The 19,261-nt window shown below is 37.6% G+C and overlaps 1 protein-coding gene across 2 annotated transcripts in view; it reads right to left on the bottom strand.

Moving 5' to 3' along the window:
• RECK (reversion inducing cysteine rich protein with kazal motifs) overlaps positions 1-19,261 on the bottom strand; it is a 73,293-nt gene that overhangs the window by 19,508 nt on the left and 34,524 nt on the right. For both annotated transcript variants that reach the window (XM_079927405.1, XM_079927406.1), the window contains 4 exons: positions 10,964-11,231; positions 7,923-8,102; positions 3,483-3,695; positions 1,682-1,818 (listed from right to left, as the gene is read on the bottom strand). In XM_079927405.1, coding sequence (XP_079783531.1) covers positions 1,682-1,818; positions 3,483-3,695; positions 7,923-8,102; positions 10,964-11,231 — 798 coding nt within the window. The remainder of the gene's footprint in view (positions 1-1,681; positions 1,819-3,482; positions 3,696-7,922; positions 8,103-10,963; positions 11,232-19,261) is intronic.

Here is a 19,261-nt window from a genome sequence, read left to right as displayed (position 1 = left end):
CCTTCTGGAATTTTTCTTTTCCGAATATTTTCAATCTGCAAATGCGGAACCTGTGGATATGCAGGGCCAACTATATGTGTGATATTTAAAAAGAGTATTGAAATTTAAACAAAAGCATTTCTTTAAGTTTCCTCCCACTGAAAAAGTTTCCTTCTACACATATATTTGACTGCTCTAATAGCATCCAGGATTGTGAATACATTCATTTTGCCTACTTGATTTTAGGCCAGACTCACCCTCTAAGGCTAACAGAGGTAGAGGGCTCTTGGAGTTTATCTCATCCAGCCCAATCATTTTATAAATAGGGAAGCTGAGACTCAAAGAAGTGATCTGCCTATGATTCTAGTCTAATGCTATCTTTTTTTCTATACTGGTCACTAAGGCTAAGGGACACAGTTTGTTTGTCTTGAGAAAATATAGCAGACATTTTCTGCTATATATAGCAGGATGGCAATGGGCCCACAGATAAAAACATCTCTCCCAGTTTCCCTTACAATTAGGCGTGGTTTTCCCTTACACTAGGATATGGTGGCTGGAATTACAGTAGTCATGTTGTGACGATAAATACATGAAGTAACCTTGATGATGGAAGCCAAGCACTAAGGATGGTGGAGAAAGAAAAAGGAGGCTAGGTTCCTGATGATGGAGCCACTATAACAGCCCTGGACTATTTACTTCTGGGCTTTCTTTTGCTTCTATCTGTTCTGTCATTTGCAGTTGAACTTAATCCTCTCTAACACAGGAAAACAAAGCTAGCAGGAGCTGAACTCACTGCCTTTCCAGCTAGCCCATGGCACTAATGCCCCCTGGTGGCAGCCTAAACACTTCCCTTACCCTAACTACATGGTGTGTATGAGTTCTACTTGTTAATCCCTGGTTTCCACCACACATAGTCACCTCCTGCCAGGAAGCTTAGCTCCAGAATCCCTCAAGAAGATACCAACTTATTCTTCTAGCTCTTGGCAGGAGTATTTGGCACAGAAAAATCCCATTTTTCATGAACTAACCCAGACCATCATTCCTTACCCCCTATTTGGTGGATAAGTCCAAGCCAACACCTGGCTCAGGTCCACTGATATTCCGACGACAGAAAGCTGAAGAATCCCTAGGGGAAATTCCACTTCTTGGTCAAATCATGGCAAGGAGACGGCAATGATAAAAGGCTGGTTATCTGAGTATGCTGGCCCCTGATTCACCACTTAGAATTCCTGATTGATAACAGTTCACTACCTCCTCAGACTGATATAATAATTGCTTCTCTGTACATATTTTAAGATGGGGGGGATTGACATATACACACTACTATATATAAAACAGATAACTAATAAGGATCTATTGTATAGCACAGGGAACTCTACTCAATACTCTGTAATGTCCTATACGGGAAAAGAATCTAAAAAAGAGTGTATATATGTATATGTATAACTGATTCACTTTGCTGTACACCTGAAACTAACACAATGTTGTAAATCACCTAGACTCCAATAAAAATTAAAAAAAGAAAAGAGAGAAAGATGACAATTCTTTCCTGAGCCAAAGAGGCCAAGCAAATAAGAGTCTGCAGTTGAGGTAGTATCATTAAACCACATGTTCTTAACAGAATGATACTCATCCAAAGCAAACAACAAGGGCAGAGACAGAAGGGAGAAGCCTTTGAAATTAAAAAAACCAAAGTACTTACTGAGATATGTATCCAAAGGTATACAGTTCTCCAGGTCATCTGTAGGTGACAGAAGCTCACAAATACTTTCAGCTGTGTGGTCTTCAGGGAATTTGTTCTGGTCCCCACATTTCTTCAGAATCTCCACACAATCTGATCTTGAAAAGGAAAACACACACAAATTTAGGGTTTGAGGAACTGCCTCACGTTGTCTAGCCAATATCAATTCTGTTTCAGTTTTCATAACTCAACAATGTTTCACACTTTATAGGTGTAACTATGACAAAAGAGAATAGGAGTGATAGCAGACCTTATTAAGTTGAGGAGTAAGTAATGTATTACCATATCAAAGCATGCCTAACTTTCTCCGACCTGAGATCAAAGGCCTTGCTCAAATGTTACACTCATACTTACTGTTACTACCATCAGTGTGGCTTTTCACTGTCTTTGAAAGGAAATGAACCTAGGCTAATCTGATTTGCTCTTTGCAAAATCATACATTGTCTCAGGACCTTATGCATGCTTGCTTCTTCCTTTCTTCTTCTATCACTCCCTTCCTGCCATTCTCTTTTTAAAAATCTGCTTTGTTATCAACATTAAGGTGTTTGGCCTATAACAACTGGAAAATCCACTACTTTAAAATTTTCTGTCTTCAATAGGGATTTGACATCTATAAAATTTCTGTGCTACGAGTCTATAAATTTCCCACTTGTTGCCTCTTGCTTGTCACCCAGTAGTTACCCCTCATCTCTCCCCTACTCAGACCACCCTCAAGTCATGTCAGAGAACAGATCCGGACCCTATTCAAGGATGAAATAATCTGCAGTCAGTCATCAAGTGCCCAGCAGCACTGAGCCACATACCAACACCTTAAGGGCTGGATATTACCTTGGTTTTGGAAAAAAAGATGCTCGAAGAGCAGCTGACACAGATTACTATGTAGTTAATGCTTTTGGTTTCACCCACCATAGCAGCTTTCATCTTTATCTTAGATCCTTTTTTTTTTTTGTCTTCCTATTTACTTTTTTAAAATTTTATTTTTTATTGGAGTATAGTTTTATTTATAATGTTGTGTTAGTTTCAGGTATAGCAAAGTGATTCAGTTATATATATATATATATTCTTTTTCTTTATATATATATACATTCTTTTTCAGATACTTCTCCCTTATAGGTTATTACAAAATACTGAGTATAGTTCCTTGTGCTATACAGTAGGTCCTTGTACTTTATCCTAGATCTTAAGCAAACCATTCACAAAATGTTTTAGGAACAGGCCCTAATGACTATATTTACTAAGTCTTTCACTCATCAAACATTTTTGGAATACCTATTGCATATTAGGATTATGCTAATCCCTGAAGAGGAGAAAAAGAGGAGAGAGGAGATAAGAAAAGAGAGGTACAAAGAAGAATGAACTCCTCAAGGAGAGCAAGGTCTAACAGAATATAAAACAAGTACACAAATTAAAATATACAAATAGAATTGTGCATTGAAGATATGCAATGTTTCTTGAACTAAGTTCCATAAGAGAAGTACAAATAAAGGTCTACAGAAATTTGTAGTAAGGATAAATTACTATCAGCTGGAGAAATCTGGGAAGATTCCATAGGAATGACTGGTATTTGAGAGAGGCTAAGAAGGACAGGCAGTGGGCGAGTGGAGATGGAAGAGTATTTTCAGCAGAGGAGGAAAAGCATTTAACATGTGGGGGTGATGGGCAAAAGGAAGTGGTGGGAAAGAAAACTAAAGATAGGCTGTGAGTAGAGATCATGAAAGGTCTGAACCAAAACCAGAGAGTCATTATGATGAAAGAAACTTACTTGCAAATAATACTTCCCCGGGATTTACTATGACAAGGTTTAATCTGCAGTGAACAAGCTATTGCTTTCCACATTTCTGGCTGGCACTTTTTAATGTCAAGAACAGGTATGTTGATAAATGGCATCTTTATGCTTCCTTTCTCCCACAGCTTCATGTCATTCATGGCTCCTTGATCTGACTGAGCATTGCAACTCCTGAAAAGTTCTGTTGGTCTGAAGAGAAAAAAGTCCAGAAGGAATCAAGAGGCAATTACTTTCTACAGAGAAACAATGTGTAAAATCTTGACATGCTAATGCATCAGGAAAATCTGATTTTTTTTTTAAGGAAGAAAGTACATACAACCTATCAAAGATTGTCAGCTTTGAATATATGAAAATTCAATGTAGACATAGACACTAGCATTAAGACTCTGATTGCAATTTTTCTTTATAATACGGATTTTTGTGAGGCAGTTAAAAACTTTAAAACACTGTGGACAGGACTATCATCTCCAACTATACCATTTCTTTCATTTCACAAAATAAATATTAAAGTCCAAGTTTTAAAAATTGAGGTATTATTTATAAAAATAAAATTTACAGATTTTATGGTTAGTTGATGTGATTTAACAAACATGTACCTTTACACAGGCATATCCAAATCAATAAAGAAGCATTTCCATCATGTCACAAAGTTCCTTTGTGTCCCTGTCCAGTCAATGCCCTCCCTGCTGACTGCACCCCAGAGGCCACCACCATCTGTGCTTAGATCACCATCGATTAATTCTGCCCGTTGTAGAACTTCATATAAATGGAATCATACTATATGTATTCTTTTGGGTCTAGTGTCTTTAGCTAAATAATCTTCTTGAGATTTACTTATGTTGTTATACATATAAATTGTTCTTTTTATTGTTCAGTAGTATTCCATTAATAAATGTACCACAATTTGTTTATCTCAGTGGTTCCCAAACTTTTTGATCTCATGACTCATTTACATTCTTGAAATTATTAAGTTCTCAAAAAGTTTTTGTTTATGTGGGTTATATCCACCCCTACCCATCACACTGTAAATCAAAACTGAGAGATTTTAAAGTACTTATTCATTTAAAATGATAATAAACCCATTACATGCTAAAGCAAAAATTAGTGAGAAGGGTAGATCTGTTTTATAGTTTTGAAAATCTATTTAATGTCTGGCTTTATAGAAGACAGCTGCATTTTCATATCTGCTCCTACATTCAATCTGTTGCTGTATCATGTCTTAAAGCAGCTGGAAAACTTCACTCTTCACTCTTTTGAGAATGTGAGTGAAATAGACAAATAACATCTTAGTATTATTATAAAAATAGTTTTGATCTCAAGGGGTTTTGGGGACTGCAGACCACACTTTGAGAAATGCTGGTTTATTCATTCACTGTTTTATAGACATTAAGGTTGTTGCTAGTTTTCATGTCTCTTTCCCCTGGCTATGAATGGCATTTTTGGGTCATAACTTATTAAGAAACTGCCAAACTGTTTTCCAGAGTGGTCATACCATTTTACACTCCCACCAGCAATGTATGAAACTTCTAGTTGGTTTACATGCTTGTCAGTCTTCTAATTTTAACTATTTGGTATGAGGAGGCATCTCATTGGGGTTTTTATTTGCATTTTGCATAACTAATGGTAATACACTTTTTCATATACTAAGTGGCTCTTTTGATGTCTTCTTTGATGAAGTGTCCTTGAAAATTTTTTGCCCATTTTTTAATTGGGTTGTTTGACTTTTTATTATGAGGCTGTGGGAGTTATTTATATATTCTGGATACAGGACCTCTGTCAAATGCACGTGTGTGTGATTGTGTGTGTGTACATGTGTAATATATTGAATATTTTTTCTCAGACTGTGGCTTATCTTTTCAAATTTTAAATGGTGTCTTTTGGTGAACAAAAATGTTTACTGTTGAACTCTAGTTCATTAATTTTTTTCTTTTATAATTAGTGTATTTTGTGTCCTGCCTACAAAATCTCTGGCTATATCAAGGCTATCAACATAGTCTCCTATTTTTTTTTCTAGAAGCTTTTATTTTTAGCTTTTATGTTTAGTTCTACGACTCATCTTGAATTAATTTTTGTGGATGGTGTGAGATGGAGGTTAAGGTTTTATTTTTTTCATACAGATATTCAGTTGTTCCAGCATCATTTGTTGATAAGATGTTTCTTTTTGCACTGAATTGCCTTGCTGCCTTTGTTGAAAATCAATTTATATGTGTGGGTCTGTTCTTGCCTATTTTGTCATTGATCTATTTGTCTAAACTTATGCCAATATTACATTGATTTAATTTCTTTTTAAAATTAAAAAAATTTTATTTATTTATTATTATATAATTTATTATTATTCTTTTTTGGCTGCACCACACGTCTTGTGGGATATTAGGTTCCTTGACCAGGGACTGAACCTGGGCCCTCGGCAGTGAAAGCACAGAGTCCTAACCACTGGACCACCAGGGAATTGCTACATTGACTTAATTTCTATTGCTTTATAATAAGTCTTGAAATCATGTACTGTAAGTTCTCCAAATTTATTCCTTAAAAAAATTGTTTTAGCTCTTCTAGGTTATTTGTCTTTTCATATGAATTTTAGAATTAGTCTGGCACTTTCTATTTTAAAAAGCTGGTTGGGATTTTGATTGAGATTGCACGGAATCTAGAGATTGGTTTCAGGAGAATTAACATCTTAACAATATTGAGTCTTCTAATCCATGAACATGGTACTTCTCTCCATTTAACTTCTCTCTTCAAAGTTTTCTGGTTCCTAGTGTAGAGTTCTTGCACATCTTTTGTTAATCTCTAAGTATTTCATATTTTTGATGCAATTGTATAAATTTTTTTTTATAAATTTCATTTTCTAATTGTTTGTTGCTAATATACAGAAATACAATTGGCTTTTGTATGTTAAAGTTGTACCCTGTGACTTTGTTAAAAAGGATTTAAGGGGAGCTTGTGCAGATTGTTGGGGCATCTCCTTTTGTGGTTCCCTCCTTTCTGGGATTTTCCAATTTCATATCCAGCCACTCTGGCAGCCCCAAACTGTGATCTCTTAACTCCTCAGCCCAAGACTGCTGCTTTTTGCTTGAATTCTATATGCCATGCCAGGGGACTGAGAGTGCCCATGAAGAAAAAACTGGATAAATGTGGCCCCCACTCAGTGTGGCTTCTATCTTTCATGAGATGTACTTCCTCCTGCTTTTGGTCACTCTCAAATGGCTTCAAAACAATTATGTTTTTATATTTTGTGCAGAGCTCATAATTGGTACTGACAGGAGTGGCAGTCTGACACAAACTGCTCCACCATTACCAGAAGCTAGAACTATGTGCAAATTTAACTTGAAACATTTCATAGACTTCAAATTTGCTCAACCTCTAAGCCAGGTGCTTATTGGCTAACACTAGTTGTAAAGATACCTCAATTTTCTTACTCAAAATAATAATCTGAATACATTTAAGAGGATCGGATGTGTGTTAGCTTGAGGTGAGTATCCTCTGAACTTCCTTCTGCCTCAACTGAATGATTCTCTTCCTTTTTGTGTTCTTGATCTCTGGGCTGCAGCTCATAAAACCAGCCAGTCCCCTTTTCTTTAGAAACTCTCCCTCTCTGGCTTCTCTGATATGGCATTCTCTATGCTTCTGGATGCCCTTTTTCTGTTTTCTTCATTGCTTCTTCAGCCATTAATTCAGTTCTTGGCCCTTATTTTTCATACCATAACTGATATCTCAGGGAAACACCTATTCAAATTGCTTCTGTAAAGAAAGTTTTTGTATGAAATAGGGGACTCACTGAGTGGGAACTTCAACCAATCTGAAGGTCTTTCAAAACAAATTGTCCGGGCTTCCCTGGTGGCGCAGTGGTTGAGAGTCTGCCTGCAGTTGCAGGGGACACAGGGTTCGTGCCCCGGTCCGGGAAGATCCCACATGCCGCGGAGCGGCTGGGCCCATGAGCCATGGCCGCTGAGCCTGCACGTCCTGAGCCTGTGCTCCGCAGCAGGAGAGGCCGCAACAGTGAGAGGCCCGCGTACCACAAAAACAAAAACAAAAAAACAAAAAAAACACAAATTGTCCGTAAGAGGGCATTTGGATGAGCAAATTGCTCACAGTGTTTTATTCTGCAGTGAATTATTTCCACTGGTGGTGCAGCAGAAGGGAGAGGGGAAGAATGGTAGACTGAAGGCAGAGGAGACTCTTTGAGTTCTAGAGGTTTGAAGTATCTCGAGATTAGAAGGGACTTTGTTACAGTGCTTCCTTTCCCAGGGGTGATTTACAAGATAGAATATAGCATTTAAAGATGAAATGATAAAGGTATACTACTTCCTTTTAACTTAGCAGGAACAAAATCAGAGTAAAATGATCTTTTCACTTATTTAAAAACAAGGCAATTAATGATAAAATACTTCTATTCCACGTATAGTAATTTGCTCCTACCTGTTGTTAAAATTAGTACAGTAAGTAAGATTTCTACAGCCCAACTGGCAAGGTTCCCGAACATCTGCTAAACAGGTCAACATGGACACTTCCACTGGATTATATTCACAAAAGCGATCAAACTCTTGCCAACTCTGTGTATTGCCCCAGCTCATGCTATAAAGTTTAGTGCACAGTTCCCTGAAACAAAAGAACAAATGAAGAAACGTACAGATGAGCCAAATGAATAAATATTTGATTTGCATAAAACGTGAACTCTATGAACTGTACTTTAGAACATAAACGAAAAAAAAAGTACAAAAACCAAAAGACTAAGATCTATCTTCTAGAATTTAGAGCCTGAAAAAGTCATCTTTTATATGAAAAAGTTAGCTTTATTATCCATCTCTTTCCTTTTTGCTATGGTTTCTAGAAAGCTCAGTGCTAAATTTAATGTTTAATTATAGTATTGTACATCCTTATTCTTGGCACAATTATTCCCCTTTATATTTCTGATCTCTCTTTTACCTTTACTTGAAGTAAGGTAAAGCATATGGTGTTGCCTCCACAAAGATATAGTCCACTATATTTATACTTCAATCACAGGAGGCAAAACTGTGACATGATCCTCAGACTCCTTTTTTTTTTTTTGTTTTGCGGTACGTGGGCCTCTCACTGTTGTGGCCTCTCCCGTTGCGGAGCACAGGCTCCGGACGCAGGCTCAGCGGACATGGCTCAGGGGCCCAGCCACTCCGCGGCACGTGGGATCTTCCCGGACCAGGGCACGAACCTACGTCCCCTGCACTGGCAGGCAGACTCCCAACCACTGCGCCACCAGGGAAGCCCCAGACTCCTTTTAAAAAGCATTATAGACTTAGGGTTCACTGGATTCTCCCTGAAAAAGTATCCCCAAGCCACTTATATTCCTTAAGATATACCAAGATAGCCTACATGTAAAGGCTTTATGAATTCCAAAGCTGCTATAAACTATTGTATATAGTAATATATACTATATATATATATATATATATATATATATATATATACACTATTGTAATATGTATGCATTTTTATTTCAGTACTCGATGATTATAAAGCAACTTCAGTGCATATATAAAGCTAAAATAACATCAGTATCATTTCCAAAGTGCTTTCACACATTATATTCATTAGTTTAATTTTTAACATTTATAAATGTAATACAAGTGTCAAAAAAAGTAACACATAATATAAAATTTTAATACTACCGGAATATGCAAAATCACAAGTAGAAATTCTCCACCCCTGTCACATTTTGACTCTCATAATTACCCCTGTGAGGAGGGTATCTTTACTTTTATAAGTTTGCTCATTCACTCTACCAGCATTTATTGAGTGCCTGTTTTGTGTGAGGCCCTGTTGAAGGCACTGGAAATGCAGTGGTGAATAAAAGAGACAAAGTCCCTGCTCTCAATTGAGCTTACACATGATGGGGATGAGAAAGCTGATATCAAGATCTATTAGGTAGGGACTTCGCTGGAGGTGCAGTGGTTGAGAGTCTGCCTGCCAATGCAGGGGACACAGGTTTGAGCCCTGGTCCAGGAAGATCCCACATGCCGCGGTGCAACTAAGTCTGTGTACCACAACTACTGAGCCTGTGCTCTAGAGCCCGTGAGCCACAACTACTGAGCCCACGTGCCACAACTACTGAGCCTCTGTGCCTAGAGCCTGTGCTCCGCAACAAGAGAAGCCACAGCAATGAGAAACCCGTGCACCGCAACAAAGAGTAGCCCTGCTTGCCACAACTAGAGAAAGCCTGCTCACAGCAACTAAGACCCAACGCAGCCATTAAAAAAAAAAAAAAAAAAAAAAAAAATCCATTAGGTACCTTGATCTGGAAATCAGTCCTTTCTTTAGTCCTAACTTTCTGAATGACCTTGGACAGATTGTTTAACATCTCAGAGTTAGTTTTCTATATATATACAAGAATTATACAAATTGACATCAGTCATAAGATGATACCAGTCATCTTGTAAGGTTTCATGAGGATGAAACGAGATGAAAGTGAAAGCATTCAGTAAACCATAAAACCTTACATCAAGGTACGAGGTGCCACGTTTCTTACTGAAATTCTTCTGGGATGACACAGCCAGTCCTATCTCCAGTGACTACAGGGCATAAACTCTTTTGTAGACATTCAAAGAAGTACTCAGCATCCCTCCCATATGTACATTTATTAATTCCTATCAGCAATACAATTTCCTGAATTATAGGGCCAACTTAACTTCTCTTTTAGCCCTTCTGTTAATTTTCTTTGGATGTTTTCCAGATTTTTTCATATCTTTGATAAAGTCTGATGAGCTATTCTAGGCACAAGTTTTTGCTAAAGTCCATCCAATTTAGAAACCAGAGGAAAGATCGTTTCACTCCTCATATGTCGTATTCATTTCAGGATATTCTAGTAACATGTGGTACCTTTTCACCCAAAATATCTCTAATAAAGCAAACTTCTGTTTCGCCTGTGTTAAACCTTTACCTTATCTCCATTTATTCTTATCTCTAGATTGTGTTTCCTCCAACCTACACAAATAGTATTGCCAATTTTTTATCCCTAAGTGTATCATCCAAATGAATGCCAATACACTGCTGTCTAACTTTGGATATAAGTGCCAGCCCAGGTTATTCACCAACACATGCAAAAAGTTGATTAAGTTCAAAGTTTCACAATTTAACAAAAAGAATATCCCTTAGATGTCTGGTCAAAACATCTCCTAAATTGTAAGCTTACTTGACGATAACCTCGAGGGTAGAATTCATATTGCATCATCTTTAAATATTTATTGCCCTGCCAATGCTAAACCTCCACACCGCAAAACACAGTGCTTTTAGCTCAATGTACAAAAACAATGTTCTATATATACATCATGCTCAATAAATACCTGCTGGATGAAAGAATGATTTTATATCTTCTAGACTCTTAAGACTACACAGTGCAAGAACATAACACACATTTGCTAGACTTAAATTCATTAATTAAAATGCTATTTTCTACTGTTTTTAATAAAGGAAAATGAGGTACTGACCTACACGTTGAAGTGTTTGCTTTAGAACAACAGTGCAATTTAGCGCCATCAAGGCCTGTAGAGGGAGGAGGGTGTACAGTGACTCCAGGGTGAACAGATTGTGAGCTTTCAAGAAAACACTGCCAAAGTGGATCCTGAGGCAAAGGCTGGGTCTTACAACCCTCGATGAGGCCATCAACAATCTCCATTTCTGTTTTCTTAGACATCAGAATTCTCTTGCAGGCATTTTGGCAAGCATGATCTTCAGCTCTGTCACAGCAATATAAACCTACATTTTCAGAATATAAGTGGCTTAATTAGCTGGTTTTATGTCATGCATTGCTCAGACAGAAGGACCCAGTGGTGTACTGGAACCTGTCACTACTCTTGAGTCATGTCAATTTCTCCAGTATACTAAGCCTACCAAATTCTCTCTCCATTACTTTGCAATATAGCAAATAAGTGAAAAGCTAAAGGTAGACTAGGTATTTATTCCCAGATTCACCACTGTGCCCAATCATGGGATCTCCAGCACTATTCCTAGATAAATGAAAGGTCCTCTTACACCTAAGAGGTCCTTACATGCAAGGCATTTTATGTTCCTGGAAAGGGTATTGTAGATCAAACTGGAATTATTTCATGCTAGAAACAGCTACCTAAAAGGGATTATGTTCTTGACATAACGAGAAAGATGACTAATTTTAATAGCAATAACCACAAATACTGTATTTCATTATATTCTGGGATATAAAGCTTTTACAAATCTGTGCAAATGAATTAATCTAAGTAGTAATTTAAATAATACAATTAAAAACTCTGACAAGATATCAGTTTGCTTCTGCCCTTACTTTTCTATAAAAAAATCAGAAAGCAAGAGAACACTTTCAACAAGTCTATAGGATTCAGAGGGCTTCTTTGAAGTAGTTTTCTTAGGAGTTTGACTTCTTAAGAAGCTTATTCAGGCATATCTGTTATCTGTCTGTAGCTTTCTTTTCCGGATTTCCTATGTATTAGCACAGACATTTGAGATGGTTGTTCTACCCTTAAAACATTTTTCTGCCTTTTTTTTTTTTTTTTTGAGCTGCTATCTGTCAACATTGCTTCAGCAGCACCTCTCTATAGCCTAAATGTCAGTGAAGACAGATCTGCCTTTAAAATGAATGAAGGTTATTATGGCAAATGCTTCACCCTCTGATTTTCATCACACAACCACACAAATGTCATAAGCCTTAGAGTTCTGCTTTAGATTCTGGCCAAACAAGGCACATAGCACTGCTTCTGAGTTTACAAAAACAAGTCGTTCAATATCCCAGTGTAAATCAAAACATTGGCATCTGGCTTCTGAGTCTTACAAGTCTCTTGCCAGTTTTGCTTAATTAGTCAGTTCTTAAAGTCTGATCATCTCTAAATGAACAAAGTGGATTATAGGCTTTCCAAAGCTGAGATTTTGAAGACCCCATAACATGCAAGTTCATTAGGAGGCCCTAATTTTTTAAAAGTATCAGGATCTCATTTATATTGATGTTTTTATTATAAAAGTAATAAATTTCATTGGTAAAATTCAAACATTACACATCTATATAATGTGGAATAGGTATATAACTAAAAATGTACCTTACTATACACATTTAGTTCTGACACTTGCTTTTTTTTTGCTTATTACATCTTGGACTTCTATAAACATACATCTTTTTTTTTTGTATTGAAGTATAGTTGATTTACAATATTGTGTTAGTTTCACATGCACAGCAAAGTAATTCGGTTATACATATATATGTTGGGTTTTTTTATTCTTTTCCATATGTTGTCACAAGATATTCAATATAGCTCCCTGTGCTATACAGTAAATCTTTGTTGTTTACCTATTTTGTATGTGGTAGTGTACATCTTAATCCATATTCTAATTTATCCCTCACCCCACCCCCCTTCCCCCTTGGTAACCATAAGTTTGTTTTCTATGTCTGTGAGTCTATCTGTTTTGTAAAAAGTTCATTTGTATTATTTTTCAGATTCCACATATAAGTGATATCATTTAGTATTTGTCTTTGTCTGACTTACTTCACTTAGTATGATAATCTCCACTCCATCCATGTTACAGCAAATGGTATTATTTCATTCTTTTTTATGGCTGAGTAATATATTCCATTGTGGGTGTGTGTGAGTGTGTGTGTGTGTGTGTGTATGTCACATCTTCTTTATCCATTCATCTGTTGATGAACACTTGGGTTGTTTCCATTCCTTGGCTATTTTTTTTTTAAATAAATCTTATTTAATTATTTTTGGCTGCATTTGGTCTTCGTTGCTGCGCATGGGCTTTCTCTAGTTGCGGCGAGCAGGGGCTACTCTTCGTTGCGGTACACGGACTTCTCAATATGGTGGCTTCTCTTGTTGTTGAGCACGGGCTCTAGGTGTGGGGGCTTCAGTAGTTGTGCCACGAGGGCTTCAGCAGTTGTGGCTCGCGGGCTCTAGAGCACAGGCTCAGTAGTTGTGGCACATGGGCTTAGTTGCTCTGCAGCACGTGGGATCTTCCCGGACAAGGGCTCGAACCTGTGTCCCCTGCATTGTCAGGCGGATTCTTAACCACTGTGCCACCAGGGAAGCCCCATGCCTTGGTTATTGTAAACAGTGCTGCTATGAACATTGGGGTGCATGTATCTTTTTAAATTAGTTTTCATCTTTTCCAGAAATATACCCAAGAGTGGGATTGATGGATCATATGGTAACTTTATTTGTAGTTTTTTAAGGAACCTCCATACTGTTCTCCATAGTGGCTGTACCAATTTACATTCCCACCAACAGTGTCAGTGGGCTCCCTTTTCTCCACACCCTCTTCAGCATTTATTTGTAGACTTTTTGATGACAGCCATTCTGACTAGTGTGAGGTGTAGTTCTTTTCCTTCTCTCATTGTAGTTTTCTTTTTTTTATTTATTTTTAAAATTTATTTTTGAATTTTATTTCTTTATACAGCAGGTTCTTACTAGTTATCCATTTTATACATAATAGTGTATGTATGTCAATCCCAATCTCCCAATTCATCACACTATCCCCCATCCCCCGCCACTTTCCCCCCTTGGTGTCCATACGTTTGTTCTCTACATCTGTGACTCTATTTCTGCCCTGCAAACCAGTTCTTCTGTACCATTTTGCTAGGTTCCACATACATGTGTTAATATACGATATTTGTTTTTCTCTTTCTGACTTATTTCACTCAGTATGACAGTCTCTAGATCCCTCCATGTCTCTACAAATGACCCAATTTCATTCCTTTTTATGGCTGAGTAATATTCCATTGTATATATGTACCACATCTTCTTTATCCATTCGTCTGTCGATGGGCATTTAGGTTGCTTCCATGAGCTTGTTATTGTATATAGTGCTGCAATGAACATTGGGGTGCATGTGTCTTTTTGAATTAAGGTTTTCTCTGGGTATATGACCAGTAGTGGGATTGCTGGGTCATATGGTAATCCTATTTTTAGTTTTTTAAGGAACCTCCATACTGTTCTCCATAGTGGCTGTATCAACTTACATTCCCACCAACAGTGCAAGAGGGTTCCCTTTTCTCCACACCCTCTCCAGCATTTGTTGTTTGTAGATTTTCTGATGATGCCCATTCTAACTGGTGTGAGGTGATACCTCATTATAGTTTTGATTTGCATTTCTCTAATAATTAGTGATGTTGAGCAGCTTTTTTTTCTTTTTTTTTTCGGTATGTGGGCCTCTCACTGTTGTGGCCTCTCCCGTTGCGGAGCACAGGCTCCGGACGCGCAGGCTCAGCAGCCAGGGCTCACGGGCCCAGCCGCTCTGTGGCATGGGGAATCTTCCCAGACTGGGGCATGAATCCGTGTCCCCTGCATCAGCAGGCGGACTCTCAACCACTGCGCCACCAGGGAAGCCCCTGAGCAGCTTTTCATGTGCTTCCTTGCCATCTTTATGTCTTCTTTGGAGAAATGTCTATTTAGGTTTTTAGCCCATTTTTGGATTGAGTTTTTTTTAAATATTGAGCTGCATGAGCTGTTTATATATTTTGGAGATTAATCCTTTGTCCGTTGATTTGTTTGCAAATATTTTCTCCCATTCTGAGAGTTTTTTCATCTTGTTTGTAGTTTCCTTTGTGCAAAAGCTTTTAAGTTTCATTAGATCCCATTTGTTTATTTTTGCTTTTATTTCCATTACTCTAGGAGGTGGATCAAAAAAGATCTTCCTGTGATTTATGTAAAAGAGTGTTCTTCCTATGTTTTCCTCTAAGAGTTTTAGAGTGCCCAGTCTTATATTTAGGTCTCTAATCCATTTTGAGTTTATTTTTGTGTATGGTGTTAGGGAGTGTTCTAATTTCATTCTTTCACATGTAGCTGTCCAGTTTTCCCAGCACCACTTATTGAAGAGACTGTCTTTTCTCCATTGTATATCCTTGCCTCCTTTGTCATAGATTAGTTGACCACAGGTGCGTGGGTTTATCTCTGGGCTTTCTATTCTGTTCCATTGATCTATATTTCTGTTTTTGTGCCAGTACCATATTGTCTTGATTACTGTAGCTTTGTAGTATAGTCTGAAGTCAGGGAGCCTGATTCCTCCAGATCCGTTTTCTTCCCTCAGTACTGCTTTGGCTATTTGGGGTCTTTTGTGTCTCCATACAAATTTTAAGATTTTTTGTTCTAGTTCTGTGAAAAATGCCATTGGTAATTTGATAGGGATTGCACTGAATCTGTAGATTGCTTTGGGTAGTATAGTCACGTTCACAATATTGATTCTTCCAATCCAAGAACATGGTATATTTCTCCATCTGTTTGTATCATCTTTAATTTCTTTCATCAGTGTCTCACAGTTTTCTGCATACAGGTCTTTTGTCTCCCTAGGTAGGTTTATTCCTAGGTATTTTATTCCTTTTGTTGCAGTGGTAAATGGGAGTGTTTTCTTAATTTCTCTTTCAGATTTTTCATCACTAGTGTACAGGAATGCAAGAGATTTCTGTGCATTAATTTTTTCTTTTTTCTGAATTTTTGAGTTTTTTAAAATATATATCAGGTTCTTATTAGTTATGTGCATTAATTTTGTATCCTGAAACTTTACCAAATTCATTGATTAGCTCTAGTAGTTTTCTGGTGGCATCTTTAGGATTCTCTGTGTATAGTATCATGTCATCTGCAAACAGTGACAGCTTTACTTCTTCTTTTCCAATTGGTATTCCTTTTATTTCTTTTTCTTCTCTGATTGCCGTGGCTAGGACTTCCAAAACTATGCTTAGTAATAGTGGCGAGAGTGGACATCCTTGTCTTCTTCCTGACGTTAGAGGAAATGTTTTCAGTTTTTCAACACTGAGAATGATGTTTGCTGTGGGTTTGTCATATATGGCCTTTATTATGTTGATGTAGGTTCCCTCTATGCCCACTTGCTGGAGAGTTTTTATCATAAACGGGTGTTGAATTTTGTCAAAAGCTTTTTTCTGCATCTATTGAGATGATCATATGGTTTTTATTCTTCAGTTTGTTAATATGGTTATCACACTGATTGATGTGCATATATTGAAGAATCCTTGCATCCCTGGGATAAATCCCACTTGATCATGGTGTATGACCCCTTTAATGTGTTGTTGGATTCTGTTTGCTAGTATTTTGTTGAGGATTTTTGCATCTATATTCATCAGTGATATTGGTCTATAATTTTTTTTTGTAGTATCTTAGTCTGGTTTTTTTTTTGTTTTTTTTTTTGCGGTACGCAGGCTTCTCACTGCTGTGGCCTCTCCCGTTGCGGAGCACAGGCTCCAGAAGCGCAGGCTTAGCGGCCATGGCTCATGGGTCCAGCCGCTCCGCGGCATGTGGGATTCTCCCAGACCGGGGCACAAACCCATGTCCCCTGCATTGGCAGGCGGACTCTCAACCACTGCGCCACCAGGAAAGCCCCTTAGTCTGGTTTTGGTGTCAGGGTGATGGTGGCCTCATAGAATGAGTTTGGGAGTGTTCCTTGCTCTGCAATTTTTTGGAAGAGTTTGAGAAGGATGGGTGTTAGCTCTTCTCTAAATGTTTGATAGAATTCACCTGTGAAGCCATCTGGTCCTGGACTTTTGTTTGTTGGAAGATTTTTAATCACAGTTTCAATTTCATTACTTGTGATTTGTCTGTTCATATTTTCTAGTTCTTCCTGGTTCAGTCTTGGATGCTATACTTTTCTAAGAATTTGTCCAATTCTTCCAGGTTGTCGATTTTATTGGCATAGAGTTGGTTGTAGTAGTCTCTTAGGATGTTTTGTATTTCTGTGGTGTCTGTTGTAACTTCTTTTTCATTTCTAATTTTATTGATTTGAGTCCTCTCCCTCTTTTTCTTGATGAGTCTGGTTAATGGTTTATCAATTTTGTTTATCTTCTCTAAGAACCAGCTTTTAGTTTTATTGATCTTTGCTATTGTTTTGTTTCTATTTATTTCTGCTCTGATTTTATGATTTCTTTCCTTCTACTAACTTTGGGTTTTGTTTGTTCTTCTTTCTCTAGTTCCTTTAGGTGTAAGTTTAGATTGTTTATTTGAGATTTTTCTTGTTTATTGAGGTAGGCTTGTATTGCTATAAACTTCCTTCTTAAAACTGCTTTTGCTGCATCCCGTAAGTTTTGGATTGTCGTGTTTTCACTGTCATTTGTTTCTAGGGTTTTTTAAAATGATTTTTTAAAAATTAATTAATTTTATTTTTGGCTGCACTGGGTCTTTGTTGCTGCACCCGGGCTTTTCTCTAGTTGAGGTGAGCGGGGGCTACTATTTGCTGTGGTTCACTGGCTTCTCATTGCGGTGGCTTCTCTTGTTGCAGAGCACAGGCTCTAGAGTGCAGGCTCAGTACTTGTGACACACGGACTTGGTTGTTCCATGACATGTGGGATCTTCCCAGACTAGGGCTTGAACCCGTTTCCCCTGCATTGGCAGGCGGATTCTTAACCACTGTGCCACCAGGGAAGCCCTCTAGGTATTTTTTGATTTCCTCTTTTGATTTCTTCAGTGATCTCTTGGTTATTTAGTAACGTATTGTTTAGCCTCCACGTGTTTGTGTTTTTTACGTTTTTTTCCCTGTAATTGATTTCTAATCTCATAGCATTGTGGTCAGAAAATATGCTTGATACAATTTCAATTTTCTTAAATTTACTGAGGCTTGATTTGTGAACCAAGATGTGATCTATTCAGGAGAATGTTCCATGCGCACTTGAGGAGAAAGTGTAATCTGCTCTTTTTGGGTGGAATGTCCTATAAATATCAATTAAATCTATCTGGTCTATTGTGTCAGTTAAAGCTTGTGTTTCCTTATTAATTTTCTGTTTGGATGGTCTGTCCATTGGTGTAGGTGAGGTGTTAAAGTTCCCCACTATTACTGTGTTACTGTCAATTTCCTCTTTTATAGCTGTTAGCAGTTGCCTTATGTATTGAGGTGCTCCTATGGTGCACCATAAATATTTACAATATTATATATAATTGTTATATCTTCTTCTTGGATTGATCCCTTGATCATTATGTAGTGTCCTTCCTTGTAACATTGTCTCGTAACATTCTTTATTTTAAAGTCTATTTTATCTGATATGAGTATTGCTATTCCAGCTTTCTTTTGATTTCCATTTGCATGGAGTATCTTTTTCCATCCCCTCACTTTCAGTCTATATGTGTCCCTAGGTCTGAAGTGGATCTCTTGTAGACAGCATATATATGGGTCTTGTTTTTGTATCCATTCAGCAAGCCTGTGTCTTTTGGTTGGAGCATTTTATCCATTCATGTTTAAGGTAATTATCGATATGATGTTCCTATGACCATTTTCTCAACTGTTATGAGTTTGTTTTTGTTGGTCGTTTTCTTCTCTTGTGCTTCCCACTTAGAGAAGTTCCTTTTGCATTTGTTGTAGACCTGGTTTGGTGGTGCTGAATTCTCTTATCTTTTGCTTGTCTGTTAAGCTTTTGATTCCTCCATCGAATCTGAATGAGATCTGTGCTGGGTAGAATAATCTTGGTTGTCAGTTCTTCCCTTTCATCACTTTAAGTATATCATGCCACTCCATTCTGGCTTGTAGAGTTTCTGCTGAGAAATCAGCTGTTAACCTTATGGGAGTTCCCTTCTATGTTATTTGTTGTTTTTCCCTTGCTGCTTTCAATAATTTTTCTTTGTCTTTAATTTTTGCCAATTTGATTACTATGTATCTCGGCGTGTTTCTCCTTGGGTTTATCCTGTATGAGACTCTCTGCACTTACTGGACTTGGGTGGCTATTTCCTTTCCCATGTTAGGGAAGTTTTCGACTATAATCTCTTCAAATATTTTCTTGGGTCCTTTCTCTCTCTCTTCTCCTTCTGGGACCCCTA

This window comes from Stenella coeruleoalba (genome assembly GCF_951394435.1).
Source record: "Stenella coeruleoalba genome assembly, chromosome: 7".
In the NCBI taxonomy this organism is placed as follows: domain Eukaryota; kingdom Metazoa; phylum Chordata; class Mammalia; order Artiodactyla; family Delphinidae; genus Stenella; species Stenella coeruleoalba.
The sequence above is the reverse complement of the archived record's forward strand: the minus strand, read 5'-3'. Positions and strand labels throughout refer to the sequence as shown.